General features: G+C 40.7%; 1 protein-coding gene across 9 annotated transcripts in view; it reads left to right on the forward strand.

The window, feature by feature from the left end:
* TUT7 (terminal uridylyl transferase 7) overlaps positions 1-17581 on the forward strand; it is a 63243-nt gene that overhangs the window by 17397 nt on the left and 28265 nt on the right. For all 9 annotated transcript variants that reach the window (XM_040620170.1, XM_040620168.1, XM_040620173.1 and 6 more), the window contains 6 exons: positions 7475-7627; positions 10476-10656; positions 12071-13155; positions 13965-14115; positions 15933-16019; positions 16653-16753. In XM_040620170.1, coding sequence (XP_040476104.1) covers positions 7475-7627; positions 10476-10656; positions 12071-13155; positions 13965-14115; positions 15933-16019; positions 16653-16753 — 1758 coding nt within the window. The remainder of the gene's footprint in view (positions 1-7474; positions 7628-10475; positions 10657-12070; positions 13156-13964; positions 14116-15932; positions 16020-16652; positions 16754-17581) is intronic.

The raw sequence follows: 17581 nt of genomic DNA on the forward strand, positions 1-17581 counted from the left end.
TCCATGTCAGATGCTGTCCTCTCTGACCTTTTACTCCTGTGTATTGTTATTAGACTTTGATTTGACTAAAAGTTAATCATAGCGAGTTGTGACTGATGAATAGGTGTAACCCTGTCTTCTCAGCATCTTTTATCCCCTACAACAATATTTTACTAGTCTCCTAGTAGTTATTCTTTGGAATCTGCCTTATCTTGGATTATATAGATTTAGCTTTTAGCAGTTATTTACCCACGAAGGATGCCAGGTAGTGTAGTGCAAAGAAGAGTAGTCTAAAGTTTGCTAGCTCTACGATTCCTGCAGATTTTGTCACTTACGCATATCCTTATGACCTTCAGCAAGTTATTTATTTTCTCTGAGCCCTGGAGTCCTCATCTGAACAATTCTGAAATGAGATCATGAATGTAAAGCTCCTGAACCAAGGCAGGAGAACAAATGTAGTTCTTTCCCCCTCCCCTCAGTGGAAAGTCAAGTTCTACTTATGATATGGAGGCACAACCTCCTGACCAGGTGATCCTTATAACAGCTATAAATTCTCAACTAAACACACAAAAAAAACCAACGTGAAGGCTCTGGAGACTGCACAAGCACAAGCAGACTTTGGAGAGAAGTCAGAATTTGGAGCAAGTGGCCAACACATAGCGAGTTTCTGTTCTTCTGTGGCTTTACCCTAAAGGCACACACTTCTCATAGCAAAACCAGCCCTCTTTCTGGCCAGAGGAACTAGGGCCACCGGATAAAGGGGGGAAACCCGGAAGGGACAGATACTGAGAATTGGAACCCTTAATTCTGTGTGTAAACTCAGCATGTCTCTGACTAACTCCTGAACCAGTCCAGTCTGTCCTGTAAGCAGCTTGGAAATCATCACTCTGTCTTCACAAAAAGGAAAAACACTGAACAAACTGAAAATCAACAACTCTTCTTACATCCTGCAGAGAATTGAGGTCACAGAGAAAGCCACTGCCCCCAGAATGAGAGAGACAGGCAAATACAGCAAATTATAACTTGTTAGAGCAGAAGCCCAGGAACAGAGCCAGTACCAGGGTAGGAGGGCTTAGACTGTGGTTCTGGAGGCTCAGTCTGAACAAGCCTGCGAATGAAAAATAGCAGGGGCTCCAGTCCTAGGGAACCTTCCAATGATTTCACAGGTTCTACCCCAGGAACCCCCACCAGGTTCTCAGGGTGAAGATCCAAGAAAAATCCCCTCATGCTTTTGGCAGGGTGAGAAAAAGTCGCCATTTTGAAGTATGCCCAGAGTGTACTATTCTCCTAAACAAAAGCCTGCCTTCAAGGGAAACTCTTTTACCAGAGCCTAACCAACCTGGGGAAGAGAAAAATACCCAACTCCATCCCCTTTCCTGAGACTTCCTGTCTTACCTTAGGTGGGGAGGATTGAAAGCGCTTTGTCAAGGTCACAGTCCAGGGCCACAGGCTCACTAGAAGACTGAGACCTGATCATAGAACTATACAATGCTTCCCTTCCCCTAGACTTTACCACGTTGTTAGGGCTCCTGCATAAAATGGGATTACAATGGAAAGACATCATTTCAGAAGAAATCTCTTGGGAAACCCAAAAACAACTGGGAAGACAAAAACAAGGACACCAGAGAAAGCTTTAGCCTCTTGACATCTACAGCTACAACAATCAGTAAACATAGCCTAACTCCTAGCAAAATAAAACCTCACGCTAAAGGCCTTTCTACGTCAGTTCCTTTTACCAAGTTGATGTATATCCAGCTTGCTTTTTTTTAAAGATTTTATTTATTTATTGACCAGAGGGCGTGTGCACGCAAGCAGGCAGAGCTATAGGCAGAGAAAGAGGGAGAAGTAGGCTCACCACTGAGCAGGGAGCCTGATGCGGGGCTCAATCCCGGGACCCTGAGATCATGACCTGAGCCGAAGGTAGACACTTAACCGACTGAGCCACCCAGACACCCCTATATCCTGCTTTCAACAAGAAAATTACAAATCATACTAAAAGGCAAAAGAACGTAGTTTAAAGAGACTCAGCAAGTATTGTAATTATCAGACCAAGAAATGAAAGCAACTAAGATTAATATGCTACGGGCTCGAACAGAAAAAATGGACAACACAGAAGGACAGATGGGTAGTACAAGTTGAGAGACGGAAGCTCTAAGAAAATCAAAAGGAAATACTAGAAATAAAGTCTGTAACAGAAATGAAGAATGCCTTTGATGGATTCATCAGTAGACTGGACACAGATGGGGAAAAGAATCGTGCTTTCTGCAATAGAAACTTCCCAAACTAAAAAGCAAGGAGGAAAAAAAAAAGAATGAAAAAAGAAAATGGAACAGAATATCTAAGAACTGCAGGACAGTTACTAAGAGTTGTATGTATTATGGGAGTATCAGAGGAAGAAAAAGAAAGGAACAGAAGAAATAATTTGGAATAATGACAGAATTTTCCAAAATTAATGACACACCTTCAAAACACACATGTGAAGCAGACTAAAAACAGGCTTGAGGCTAAGGCTTAAAAAAATGAACTGAGATCAGAATTGCCGTCCACCAGAGACAGACAGTCTGCAGTTCGTGTAGCCAAGTTAATTACCCACAAAAGTATCAACATGTTTTGGGGTAACATAAAGAATGCAGAACTTTCGCAGTACAGTATGGTATCACAATATCCAGAATGCAATCAAAAATTACTCAGTATATGAAGAGCAAGGAAAATGGGACCCACTCTCAAGGGAAAAGGGAAAAGAGATCCAGTTGCCAAACCCAAGATGACCCAGATGTAGGAACTCTGAAAGACTTTAAAACAGTTATAGTATGCTCCATGAGATAAATGAAACATACTTGCAATAAATGAAGAGATAGGAAGTATCAGCTAGAGAAATAAAAATGTAGAGAAGCAAGTAAAAATTTTAGAAGTGAAAAATATATTATTTTTAAATAAAAAGTTTACTGGATGACATAGCAGAATGGAGGTGACATAGGAGTCAGTGAAGGTGAAAACATGAATAGAAATTAATCTGAAGAAGAAAAAAATGTTTGAAAAAAATAACCTCAGGGACTTAGGGACAATTAAAAAAAAAAAAAAGTAACCTATGGGTAATTTGAGTCCTAGAAGGAGAGGAATTAGAGGATGGGACAGGAAAATAAAGGAGCCAGAAACTTCCCAGATTTGATAAAAAGGCAAATTTATAGATGGTAAGGTGAAGAAACCTCAAACAGAATAAATTCCACAAGAAGCATGGAGAACACATGATAGTCAAAACCAAAAATAAAGAGCACAACTTAAAAGCAGCCAGAGAAACACCTTACATAAATGAACAATGATTGGAATGGTGGCCAACTACTCATCAGAAACCAGTGATTAATCATTTCACAATGTGTGTGTATATCAGATCATCAGATTATATACCTTAAATATATACAATATACCAGTTTTTATCAATTATATTAATAAAGCTGGGGGGGAATTAAGGTCAAACTAAAGTTCTACAATACCAGATGAGATCAATTTTAAAAGAGGAAATGTTACCTGAAGACAAAAAGGGTCATTTCATTATGATAGGGTCAATTCATCAGAAAGACAAAACAATCTTAAATGTTTGTGTCTATTAAGAGAGCAGCAAAAACATGAACCGAAAATTGACAAAATCTATCCCACCATCAGAATAAGAGATTTTAACACGCCCTTGGCAGTTGACATCTGTATTAGCTAAACAAATCATGAGTGAAGATTTAAGGAATTTGATAGACGCTATTGACAATAGCCTGGATCTAGCTGGTATTTGTGGAACATTACACACAACAACTGCAGAATGCACTTTTGTTTTCAAGTGCATGTTGTACTTTCACCAAGATAGACCATATGTGCTTGTTTAAAAAGAAGTTTCAATGCGTTTTAAGAGATTGAAATCATATATTCTTTGACAACAATGGAATTAAATTAGAAATCAGTAATGGGTAATACATATGACAAAATCATATATATTTGAAAACTAAACAGTGTACTTACAAATAATCTATGGGCCAAAGAAGAAATCACACAGGAAATTAGAAATATTTTGGACTAAATTTTATTTTATTTATTTTTTTTTAAAGATTTTATTTATTTATTCGACAGAGATAGAGACAGCCAGCGAGAGAGGGAACACAAGCAGGGGGAGTGGGAGAGGAAGAAGCAGGCTCCTAGCGGAGGAGCCTGATGTGGGGCTCGATCCCATAACACCGGGATCACGCCCTGAGCCGAAGGCAGACGCTCAACTGCTGTGCCACCCAGGCGCCCCTGGACTAGATTTTAATAAAAACACAGCACATCCAAATTTGTGAGATGCAGCTAAAATAGTGTTCACAGGGAAATTTATAGGTTTGAATGCTTAAATTTAAAAGAAGAAGGGTCTAATGTCAGTGACCTCAATCTTCACCACAAGAAGCCAGAAATGAACCATGTAAACTCAAAGTAAGTTCTTATTTTTTAAAGATTTTATTTATTTATTTTGGAGAGAGAGTGCGAGCATAAGCAGAGGGGAAGGGAGAAGGACAGGCAACTCAGGCTGAGTAGGAGCCTGAGGCAGGACTCAATCTTACAACCCCGAGATCATGACCTGAGCTGAAATCAAGAGTCAGATGCTCAACTGACTGAGCCCAACCCGAAGTAAGTTCTTGAAGAAAGGAAATAATAAAGATAAGGACAAAATCAATAAAGAGAAAATAGACTAGCAATAGAGAAAATTAACAAGGCCAACTGATCAGTAATATTGATAAGCCCCTGATAGATTCATGAAAAGAGAACACAGTATCAGGAATGAAGATCTCTCCAGATCTTATAGACATAAATGGATAAAAAGAGAGTATTATAAACAACTTTATACCAAAAAATTAGAAAGCTTGGATCAAGGAGACCTATCCTTATAAGACTAAATACAAAAAGAGCATTCAAGAAAAAAATAACCTGAGTAGCCCTTTATTCACTGAAGAGATTGAATATGTAATTAAAGACCTTCATATGAAGAAAACTCCAGGCCCAAATGACTTTACGGGTGAATTCTTTCAAACATTTAAGGAAGAAATATGCCAACTACATAAGTTCTTTCAGAAGATAGAAGAGGAGAAAAAAAACAGCATTACCCTGATATCAAAACCAAAAGACACACAAAAGAAAACTATTATATGCCAGTATCTCTCATGAACATGGACACTGAAACTCTTAGCAAAATATTAACAGATCCACTCAAATATACAAAAATAATAAAGGAAAAAAGCCATGTGATCATCAATAGATGCAGGAAAAAAAACACTTGAGAAAATTCTACATTTATGATTAAAAAACAAAAACAAAACCTCTCTACAAATTAGGAACAGAAGGGAACTTTCTCAGCCTGAACATGGGCATTTGTGAAAAACACCCGTAGATAATATCCTACTTAATGTTGGAATCCGGACATTTTACCTGTACCATTGTGGACAAAAAAGGGTGTGTGTCCCCCCTCTGCCCCCACCACATACATTATTTCTACCCAACAATTGAAGAAAGTGCTGGTCATTACAATAAGGAAAGAAAATAAAAAGTCATAAAAACCTGAAAAGAAGTAGAAGTTTCTCTATTGCGGGTAACATGATGGTTTACATGGAAAATCCTCAGAAAACTACAAAACTACTCCTAGAGCTAAGTGGTAAATTTAGTATGAGCATAGAATAGAAGGATAATATACAAAAAAAATTGTATTTTTATATATTAGCAACATTTAAAAATGGTTTTGAAAAATTCCATTAACAATGCCGCTTGAATACATACACTAATTAAGAATAAATGTAACAAAAGATGTGTAAGACTTCTAACTTGAAAACTAGAACATTGCTGTGAAAATTAAATAAAAACATACATAAATGTAGAGACATATGAAATCTGTGGATTGGAAGCATTAATATTGTTTTCAACAAAAGTGCCTAAGCATTTCATTGGGGGAAAGTCTTCTCAACAGTTGATCCTGGAAAAACTAGATACTTACTTCCCAGCATACCCCAAAATTAACTCAAAGTAGATCAAAGACTTAAATGTAGAAGTTAAAATTATTGGGGCGCCTGGGTGGCACAGCGGTTAAGCGTCTGCCTTCGGCTAGGGCGTGATCCCAGCATATTATGGGATCTAGCCCCACATCAGGCTCCTCCGCTATGAGCCTGCTTCTTCCTCTCCCACTTCCCCTGCTTGTGTTCCCTCTCTCACTAGCTGTCTCTCTGTCGAATAAATAAATAAAATCTTGTAAAAAATAAAATAAAATAAAATAATTAAATCCCCTAGGCATCTGGGTGGCTCAGTCGGTTAAGCATCTGCCTTCAGCTCAGGTCATGATCCCAGGGTCCTGGGATTGAGCCCCTTGTCGGGATCCCTGCTCGGTAGAGAGTCTCCCACTCTTACAACCTCTTCCTCTCCCTCAACTCATGCTCTCTTTTGCTCACTCGCTCTCTCACATAAATAAAATAACCAAATTCTCAGAAGAAAACAGGAAAAAAAAAAATCTTTGCAGCCTGAAGGTGGGAAAGGATTTCTTAGGTAGAGCCCTAAAAGCACCAGCCAGCCAGGGAGTGTGGCTCCAGGGTTGTTAGGGGAGGAGCCCTTGAAGCAGAGGGAGTAGCCCTCCCAGCTGGGAGAATGTATCGAGAAGGTGGGACAGAAAAGTGGCAAAGGGACAGATTACCTAAGTTCTTTCTAAGCCCTGGAAAGGACTGAATTTTATCCTAAGAAGGAAACCATTGTAAGCAGGGGAAATGACATGATGGCTTATGTTTTAGAAGGATTACTCCGTGTACTAAAACAAAAAAGTAGTCCCATTTGATGTGGAAATATATTTGAGAAATGGAATACCGCATTCACACCCCACACCATGACTCATTATGCACATTAGCCAGTTTAAAGGCTGTGATCAAGCCCACTGCACAATAAAGAAACCTGTTCAACTTTGTTCCACGTTTCTTAGACCTTGGGAGCCCAGACTGTGTTCTTCAGCAATTGACATCTCGGCAACATCAATAGAAACAGTTTCTTACATCGAGCATTCACTGTGTGCCACACTCTGTGTCAGTGGTTTGTGTCCATTATGTCCTGTCACAACTACCTCATGGAGGCAGTTCTAGTGTAACCTGTTTTTACAGACACCTGAGACCAGGAGGAAGGACTGACTGAAGGTCTTGCAACTCCACGAGGGAGCCGAGGTTAGGGCCTGTGCAGTTCGAGTCCAGAACCCATGGCTTTGGGCCTAGGCCATGTTACCTTCTCTTAGACTGTTTACTAAAGAATTATTTCACGAAATCACCATTTCTTTTGCAAGTTAAAACCTTATTCTTTACTTTAAAAAATATTTTTAAATTAACAGATGTCTCAGTCCATAAACTGATCCCTTTTCTCTCTTCAATGAGCTATGTTTCCATTTCTTCCAGGATTGATACACTCTAGTTGATGTAAAATCCTTTCTACCTCGTAATAATAGTATATGTCTCACTTTTCCTAGATTGAAGGATTCTCATTGAACAAACTAGGGAACTTCAACCTTAAAGATGTTCAGAAAGACGCCGTGGTGTGGGAATACACCGACAACGCTGCCGGGGATTCAGACGCAGCAAAAGAAGACACACCAAAAGAAGTGCCTGTTAAAAGGGGACAGGTCTGTTCTCTCTCATTTTTAATTTTGCCGTTTATATTAGATTTCATCATTAATTGTGGAGTCTGTGAGTTAATCAGTCCTCCTCTCGTCTGTCAACTGTTAACTCTTTCATGGATGTTTCATTCCGTATTTTGTGCAGTCCTTCAAATAGACAAGTAATGAGAAAAGGTAAAATTCAGATCACTGAATCCACAGTGAATAAGTATTCAGTATAATGTATTGCAGTGTCCTCATCCGTACCATTAGGGGTAGGCAGGGAAATTTATGCACAAGGAAAGAATTGCCATTGAAATGTCAAACAAAACTCTGAGCAATGTAATTATACTAGAAATAAGAATAGGAATCCGCCCCAAATTGATGTATGGGCCCTGACCCCACGACCTTCCCCATAACTCTCTGGGATGAAATGGGAGCAGTACCCAGAAAGGACTTCTGAGACTAGGATTCTAGTCCTCGCTGTACTCAAGTCCTATCGCTCCTTGGGTCTGTGCCTAAAATGGGGAGATGGTGGTGAATCATAGATTCTCCAGTTGTGTTTTCTCGAATCCTTGAGCGCTGGAGAGAGAAGGGAGGTGGTGCCTTGAGCAGGGCTCAAGCCCTGCTGCCCCCAAAACACCACCACTCTGTTCGGTTTTCTCCTTGGGGTTCCAGGAGTGGGGAAGAGTACAGGCTGTGGAACCAGAGTCTGTGAATTCATATCCCAGCTCTCCCTCTTTCTGGCCATGTGTCCTTGGGCAAGTGACGTCATCTGCCTGGGCCCCAGTTTCCTCACCTAAAAATGGAGATAACATTGGTACCCTCTCATAGGGTCGTTGACTTCTAGAATGCTTAACTCAGTGCCAGGCAGGTGGTAAGCAACTCGTTAAGTGTTAGTTGCCCTTTTTTTGTGCTTTTTGTTTTTGAGAAAGAAACCTTCCCCTACTTTAAAAGAATAAAAAACAATAACAAAAAACAGCTTAAGTACCACTAGTATAGTTATGTCCAAAGTCTCATAAGTTCCATGTTGTGCTATTATCAAGTCTTCTCAGTGAGATGCTTCAGGGCCCTTAGTGATGCTGAAGAAGGCTTATGGGTGGAGAGGTGAAATTTAACGAGGCTTTCAATTTCTGGGGGTTTTCTTTGTGTCCTCAGCTACTGTGTTTGGGACCTAGACAACTTCCGTTTTCAGGCAGTTCTGCTTTGTAAATCTACCCGATGATTTTGTCGTACTTGACAGAATATTTATGGTCAGGATTTAGTGGGTAATAAAATACTATACCGCTTGTTTTGAAGCTCAGTATAATAAAGTGCAATGGGAAACAGATTTGTATACCTGAGAAAGGAAAAGCTGTTGCTGTAAGCCCAAGTAAATACTTGATGTTTACATTTTTGTGCTATTTGGAGAGATTAGTCATGCTACCACTTCAGAAATGAAGACCTAGGCAGGGTCGAGATTGATGGCGTGGCGCCGTGAGAGAGCACTGTACCGGGATTGAGACACTTTGTTCTCGTTCTGCCACTTACAAGCAGTGGGACCTTTGACAAATCACATCAACTCTTTGGGCTTCAGTTTTCTCTTGTAACTTATGGGAGTTGAACTTGATTACCTCTTAAGAGCATCTTACAGTTGTGACATTATGTTTCAATGATAAATGGATTTCTTGTATTTAAAAGACAATATCTAAGTGAAAGAATACAGAGAGCAACCAAATCTGCCGGATGCTTTCCCTTGTTTCTCATTTAATCCTCATAACTATCCTGTGTTATAGGTGGTACCATCCCTACTCTGCAGATAATGATAGCGACCATTTTTTGAACATGTATGCCAGGCACTGTGCTAAGCTCTTTACAGACATTCTCTCACTCAGTCCTCCCAACAACCCTCTGAGGTGGGTACTGTAATCCCCATTGTTCAGTTGAGGAAACTGAGCCTTAGACAGCTAGAGCTTGGCCAGGATCATATGTGGCTAGTATGTAGCAGAGTTGGATTTCAAGCCCCAGAGTGTCCCATTGCAAAGCCAGTTCTATTAGCCACTATGCCATCATGCCAACTGAGAGTGAAGAGGTTAAGTCCAAGAGCAGTTAAGAGCTGCGAAGTGGCAGAGTCAGTATTTGGACTCTTGTTTCTACTGTAGGTCCTGTGTGCCTTCCAGTATATTCCATCACAGTACGTTCCAGTTTGTCAAGAGTCAGTGAATGTAAAACTGGCATCAATTTCTGATATCAAGAGTTACTTGACTTTGGGGCACCTCGCTGGCTCAGTTGGAACGGCATGAGACTCTTGATCTCAGGGTCATGAGTTCAAGCCCCACATTGGGCATAGAGATTACTTAAATAAATAAAACTTAAAAAAAAAAAAGAGTTGACTTTAAAACAGTTGTCCCTGGCAGATTCAGTGAGCTTATGTAGCTTCTCAGAGCAAATGGAAGGAGTGTTTTGCCTTTTGCTCTCTGCCTATAGCCGCTGCCCATTTTTGTGTGTGTAAGTGTAAAGGTGCCCTCCAGCGGCAGCACCAGGGAGAGCTCTGTGCTGAGAGTAGCAATCCGGGCACATTTCTGTCCTCCTGTCATTAAGGCCTCAAAATAAGGAATGCCACCTGGTTACCTAAAATTGCCTGTTTGATCCTATGATGATGGTTAGATTTTAACATGCTCTCATCCCAGGAGTGCAGGATAGGAATGCCATTCTATATATATAGATATAGATATTCTGAAATATAGCCTAGATGTGATTTACCTAGATGAATTGTCAAATTCCTGTCTTTGCTAAGGTTTTTCAGGTTTTTTGTAATTTGCTTGAATGAGCTCCAGTTTTTCAGATTGTACTGACATCTGAACTAACCTTTGTGTTTTCTCTTTGCTGTTAATAGGTATCATTAATATTTGATTTCAAGCACCTGCCATCAGTACCAGTTGGGCAGCTTTGGGTGGAAATGCTTCGATTCTATGCTTTAGAATTTAATTTGGCTGATTTAGTGATCAGTATTCGCGTCAAAGAATCTGTATCTCGGGAATCAAAGGATTGGCCCAAAAAGCGCATTGCCATTGAAGGTATCTCAGAATGTTTATCTTTAATTCCCTTTCTTTTTAAGGTTCCAGTCTGACTGCATGCTTTTTACTTCATTCTCCTTTCAGCCTCCATGCATAATGTAGGCCTGACCCCAAAAGTGAAATAGTTAGAATCTTGCATGTGGTACTGTGGTCGTTCCAAGGAACCAAACTGTTTGTTCATCCTGGGTTTTTTAAGCACTGCAGTAAAATGTCTTAGTTAAAAAACAGCTAAACAGTGGCTGGTCAGGTCCTTGCTTTCTTTGTAAATTGCTTAACAACTTAAACGCTTACAGAGTTGTCCCCCCCACCATGATGTGTGAATCCCCCTTTCCTCTTTATTGTTCTCGTTGCTGGATTTTTAGGTTCAGTCCTTTCCTGGATTGTTGTTTTCATTTAGTTTTACGAAGGTGAGAAAATACTTTTTCTCATGAAAAATAATTCTTCATTGGATTCCGCTTCATAGAGAGAGGGGCTGGTTATTTTTGGAATATCTACAGTAGCATTTGGAACTGATTCATGAAAACACTTTTTGTAGTGAAGGCTCATTTAACTAAAACCATTGTATGAAAGACTCGCTGATGTGCCCTGTAGACTACATTAAATGGACTAGCTCTTCTCAGCAAAGTCAGGAGGTTGAAACCCCTCTAGAAATCTTAATTCTCCTCCTTCAAATAATTTAAAGAACCTCCTAAATGGAATTCTTGTATTTTTGCTTGATTTTTTTCAAGCTTTATATTGCATAAGAGGAGTTTTTTGGTTTTGGGGTTTTTTTGTTTTTTTTTTTTTTTGCATTTTGCATTTTGCATAAATTCTGTGTGCAGTCATGGGGAATCTCACATTTTTAAACCCTCCCCTGCAGTTTCTCTGGCTCAGCTCTTCTGGCCAATTGCCTAACCTGCTGGAGTTCTGGGGGAGGAGAAAAGATTGAGAGAAGTGGTGTCTCCTCCTGGTGCCTCCCTCTCGCCCCTGAATTCAGTCCAGCCAGTTCAGTGATGGGGCTTCCCAGGGCAGAAGAGTGGAGGTAAGCTCTACACCCCGCAGGGCCTGGCTGAGTGGGGAAGCAGAGCACTCAGCAGAGCCTGGTGGGAAGCCCTCCCTTCCCCAGGGCACAAGAGCCACACTGATGATACCTTTTTTATCTCCACAGTCACGGAACTAAAGAGGGAAGGGGTATTGGTTCAGAACAGAATGGGTTCTCTTCATAAAGCAGATGTTTTAAGAAAACATTTCTTTTTGTTCTTAAACTACATCTTTCTTATTCCCCAGCCCCAATTTTTAAAAAAGCATACAAGAGTCACGCTAAATTTAGTATTGTTTGTTTGTTGTCTGTTTTTATCTACAGCAGGCTAATTTTAAAATGTGAACTAGAAATGTATGAAGTGGTGGATTTTTCTTTCTTTTTCTTTCGTTACAGATCCCTACTCTGTTAAAAGAAATGTGGCAAGGACTCTAAATAATCAACCCGTGTTTGAATATATACTTCATTGTTTAAGGACAACGTATAAGTATTTTGCTCTTCCACACAAAATTACAAAATCCAGCCTTCCAAAGCCTCTGAGTACTGTCACCTGTCTTTCCGAACATTCTAAAGAAGTAGCCAAGCATGACCTGGGTGCACAAACAAAAGATGATAAACAAAGCTCAGTTTTGGCTCAAGGGCCAGGTGCTGCCAGTTTGACTGCAGACACCTGCACGGTCCAGCCACTGACTCTCAAAGAGACTGCTGAAAGCTTTGGAAGCCCCCCAGCGGAGGAAATGGGAAATGCGCATGTCAGTGTCCACCTGGAAAACCCAGACTGTATCAAGGCACGGGCCAGTTGTGATGACCCTGAGGATGTTAAAGAACACCATCCAGAAGCAGGAAGTGAAATTGGGAGAGAGGGCAAGCATCCTTTAACTGCCGATGATCAAGGTTTAAGGAGTAGCAGACATGGAGAGCCCGTCATCTGTGGCAGCACACAAAACAATGAGACAGAGAGCACGTTGGATTTAGAAGGCTTCCGAAATCCTGCAGCCAAAGAGTGTGATGGATTCACTACTTCAGAGGACAAGGCTGATGCCGACGAAGAAGGCGTAGAAGGTACTGATGATCTCGAAGATGCTCTGAGCCACTTCGCCCCTTCAGGACAGGGTGGTACCTCAGGAATCATTCATTCCGATGAAGAGGAGGAGGAGGAAGAGGAAGAGGATGACGATGAAGAACCCAGGCTGTCCGTTACCCGAAGGGAAGATGAGGACGACTTGGCTAATGAAGATGAGTTAGAAAATACATACACGGGATCAGGGGACGAGGATGCCCTGTCTGAGGAGGAGGATGAATTAGGCGAGTCTGCTAGGTATAAAGACTTGAAGGAAGGTGGAAAACCTGCGGATGGGGCTCTGTTGATGGAATTTAGTAAGATCTGTCTTAAAGAAGAAAGTGCATGCGAGGAAAGCTCAGCTGTGGATCAGTCTGATTTCTTCTATGAATTTAGTAAACTCACCTTCACCAAAGGCAAGGTAATCAGTGCCACTCCCAGAACTAAGAGATATTAAACAGTTTTAATGCATGTGATTTTAATTTTTGTGTACTAGAACAGAGCTCTCCGCTGTCTGGGTGGTAGTGAACCGTTGGTCTTACACTCCAGTACGACCGCTCGATCTCCTACCCTCCTCAGACCCGTGCGAATTTGTATTGGAGAGATGGAATGCTCTTGGTAGTGGAAACTACTACCTTTTTCTCCCGAATATCCCATAAGATGACCCCATCTCAAATAGTTTGGAGTGGCTACACATTTTTTTTTTTTAATTTTTATTATGTTAGTCACCATACAGTACATCATTAGTTTTTGATGTAGTGTTCCATGATTCATTGTTTGTGTATAACAGCCAGTGCGCCATGCAATACGTGCCCTCCTTACTACCCGTCACTGGCCTATCCCAATCCCCCACCCCCCTCCCCTCTGAAACCCTCAGTTTATTTTTATTTCTTTGGAAAATAAGAGTAGACTGTGGACTTCTTTTTTTTTTTTTTTTTTTTTAAGATTTTATTTATTTATTTGACAGAGAGGGAGACAGCCAGTGAGAGAGGGAACACAAGCAGGGGGAGTGGGAGAGGAAGAAGCAGGCTCATAGCGGAGCAGGGAGCCCGATGCAGGGCTCAATCCCAGGACCCTGGGATCACGCCCTGGGCCAAAGGCAGACGCTTAACGACTGAGCCACCCAGGCGCCCCTAGACTGTGGACTTCTTAAAAAATGATTCAGGACCCCTTTATTTGGCAAACAGAGTTGTATATTATGTCTTGTTTTGCTTTGCCACCTTCCTGCAGTCTCCTACGGTCGTGTGCAGCTTATGCAAGCGAGAAGGTCATCTCAAGAAGGACTGTCCCGAAGACTTCAAAAGAATTCAGCTGGAACCTTTGCCACCACTGACACCCAAATTTTCAAATATCTTGGATCAAGTTTGCATCCAATGTTATAGTAAGTTATTAACATTTCTTTTCATTTGTCAAAATATTGCATTGACATTTGCTCAAGAGTCCTCGGAGTCACTGACCTGTTAGCTCCGTCACTGGGACCGAGTCTGTTCCATTCTCCACTGTGTCCACAGAGCTCTATGTGATGCCTCTTCTAGTTGAGACACACAGTAAACAATTGTTGAAGGAAAGACAGGGAGGGAGGGAGGATCTTTTAAGTCTAACTGTTGGAGTACTAACATTCCCAACTGATGTTCCTTGAACTAATTTCCTAAGTGTAATTAATAGAATTTCGTGGCAAGAAGTACTCCCAAGTAGGGAATGAGTGTGCCGGCTGCTCCCTGCCAGAGAGATTTGCAGGGCGTGTTAGCATAATAATGGCCTCTGAGAAATGTTAACGGTAAAGAGCCTATTTAACTCTGTATCCCAGCATTTCCAAAATTGGAGCATAAAGTACCTTAATTAACGCTAATGAATAGCCCCCTAACAGCCCGTTGAAGAATACCAGTTTGGGGAAGCAGTGGTATACGTAGGGTTAAGGTTTAAGGACAAACATTGAAAGGAGAGGCAGGCAGGGTTTAGATGAACTTGATGCATCACAGTGCTGCCTCCTGAGGAGTCTGTGCCAGAGGCACTTAGTTGTTACCCAGTGATTGAGTCGCTTTTAAACCTTTTTCGAGGTTATAAGTATGAAAGGAAACTAGATTCCCCTTAGAAAATAATATATATGTGCGTGCTCACAAACTTCTGCGTTCACACTCTGGGGGTGTTCCTTGGGGGCCACCTTTATAGAACCCTGGGGTTTCTGAAACCTCGAAGCAGAACTGCTGTTCAGATTTGTTTCTATTTCAGTAGCAGCTCCTGGGAACAGACTTTTTTCTTTCTTTTTTTTTTTTAATTATTTTTTATTTGGGGGGGATAATACATTAGTACTTTTTTATTTTTTCCTTTTTTAATTTAAATTCAATTAATATATAATGTATTATTAGTTTCAGAGGTAGAGGTCAGTGATTCATTAGTTGCATGTAATACTCAGTGCTCGTTACAACACGTGCTCTCCTTAATGCCCATCACCCAGTTACCCCATCCCTCCATCCCCCTCCCCTCCAGCAACCCTCAGTTTGTTTCCTATGATTAAGAGCCTCTTATGGTTTGTCTCCCTCTCTGATTTTATCTTGCTTGATTTTTCCCTCCCTTTCCCTATGATCCTGTTTTGCTTCTTAAATTCTACATATGAGTGAGATCATATGATACTTGTCTTTTTCTGATTGACTTATTTCGCTTTGCCTAATAGCTTCTAATTCCATCCATGTCATTGCAAATGGCAAGATTTCAATTTTTTGGTGGCTGAGTAGTATTCCAGTGTGTGTGTGTGTGTGTGTGACACAACATCTTCTTTATCCATTTATCTATTGATGGACATCTGGGCTCTTTCCAGAGTTTGGCTATTGTGGACGTTGCTGCTATAAACATTGGGGTGCAGGTGCCCCTTTGGATCACTACATTTATATGTTTGGGGTAAATGCCGAGTAGTGCAATTGCTGGGTCATAGGGTAGCTCTATTTTCAACATTTTGAGGACCCTCCATACTGTTTTCCAGAGTGGCTGCACCACCTTGCATTCCCACCAGCAGTGTAAGAGGGTGGGGACAGACTCTTTTCAAAGAAAAACATCCTCTATTTTATATTACTAATGCTGTCTACCAAGAATACACGTGAAATTTAGTTTTCTTTTTAACTTGCTAGATTTTTAGAAAAAATGATTTTTTTCCCCATAGAATGTGAACAGTCTTTGTTTCTAAATGTGTTTTATTTTAAACAGAGGATTTTTCTCCAACTATTTTAGAAGATCAAGCTCGCGAACACATTCGGCAAAACCTAGAAAGTTTCATAAGACAGGAGTTTCCAGGTAAATAACTTTTTACCTTTAAGAAAAGAAAGGTAGTGTGACCTTCCTTCAGAATGAGTACAGGTGTTACAAGCACATTAACTGCAAGAATGAGAAAGTAATTTTGTGGTGATGGTGGGGACAAGGAGTTACTCTGTGATATGCTGAGGTTGGTCTTTGGTCTGCCTGATCCTACTTCACCAACAGAGAAGACAGTAGCAGTGTGGGATTTCTGTTAGCAGATACCACGAGTGAAATTTCATTTTGTGTTACTTTTAAAGTCAAAGTTTACATCTCTAAAAAATGAATATTTAGAAAGCAGTAAAACTACGTTATTAAGTATATTGATGTGATCCACGTTTTCCTTGAAATACCCTTGCATTTAAGAATAAAGTTTGGCACTTGGTAATCTTTCACACCATATGCAGATTGTATTTATTTAAAGTAAATTTTGAAAAAAAAATAAAAGTAAAGTAAACTTTGAGAGAAAAATAGTTCGTAGTAAATGACTGGTTAATAAAAGAACATAATTATAATGAGGTTCATATAGGATAGTTAACAACAGGGTATTTTTCATTCATGAGAGGGGCATTTTGATCAGAAAATTAAATGTACTCAGGTAATTAGTTATTACTTTTCATATATCCCTAACAGGAACTAAATTGAGCTTGTTTGGCTCCTCCAAAAATGGATTTGGGTTCAAACAGAGTGACCTTGACGTCTGCATGACAATTAATGGACTTGAAACTGCAGAGGTACAGTGACCACATAAAACTTGAATTTGCCGTGGCAGTGATTTGACAGTCTTGACTGACAGTACAGCTTGGTATTTTCCACATTTATCAGGACATGCCATATGGCACAGTCTGTCTGGTCAAATACTTCAGAGGCTTAGAGGTGAATGTGAGGAGGTACCAGGGCTTGTATTTTCAACCGTAGTACAAAGCGGATTTGAGAGTGGCCTATGGGAACGCTACAAAGCCAAACCAGCCCTTCCGGTGTCCCATTGGCCACCGCCCAGTGGTCCACCCGCCAGTAGGTGGACTTTGAGGCACAAACTCACATAAGGCTTTTGAAAAAGTGTTTTAAGAGGCAGGCAGTGTGGTTTTCTGAGACTTTCTTAGCAGGCAGGCAAATATGGTACCATGATAAGAGCGCTAAACGTGCAGTTCAGAGACCCAGATTCAAGACAAGCTTGGTTTCATATGCCCCTAAACATGTGGTCTTGGTTGATAATCTATAAAAGGAAAGAGTACCTTCTGTTCCTCTTGCCTCAGGAGATTGTCGTGCACATCAGCTTGGATCCTGCATGTCAGGAGTCAGCAGACTACGGCCCATGGCCTAAATCCAGCCTACTGTCTGTTTTGTCAATACAGAGCACGGTCACATCCCTCCATTCGTGAAGTGTTTATGGCTTCTGCGTTCCCTCAATAATGACAGAGTTGAGTAGTTACAACAGGGTCATACGGTTTGCAGAGCAGAAAAGGTTTGCTGGCCCCTGACAAATATGACGCCATTATAAAGTATAAAATACTGCGTAAAGGTATAAAGTCTGAAAAGTACGAAGTCCCTTTTCTTTTTTT

This window comes from Ursus maritimus, unplaced genomic scaffold (assembly GCF_017311325.1).
Source record: "Ursus maritimus isolate PB19 unplaced genomic scaffold, ASM1731132v1 scaffold_34, whole genome shotgun sequence".
Lineage (NCBI taxonomy): Eukaryota > Metazoa > Chordata > Mammalia > Carnivora > Ursidae > Ursus > Ursus maritimus.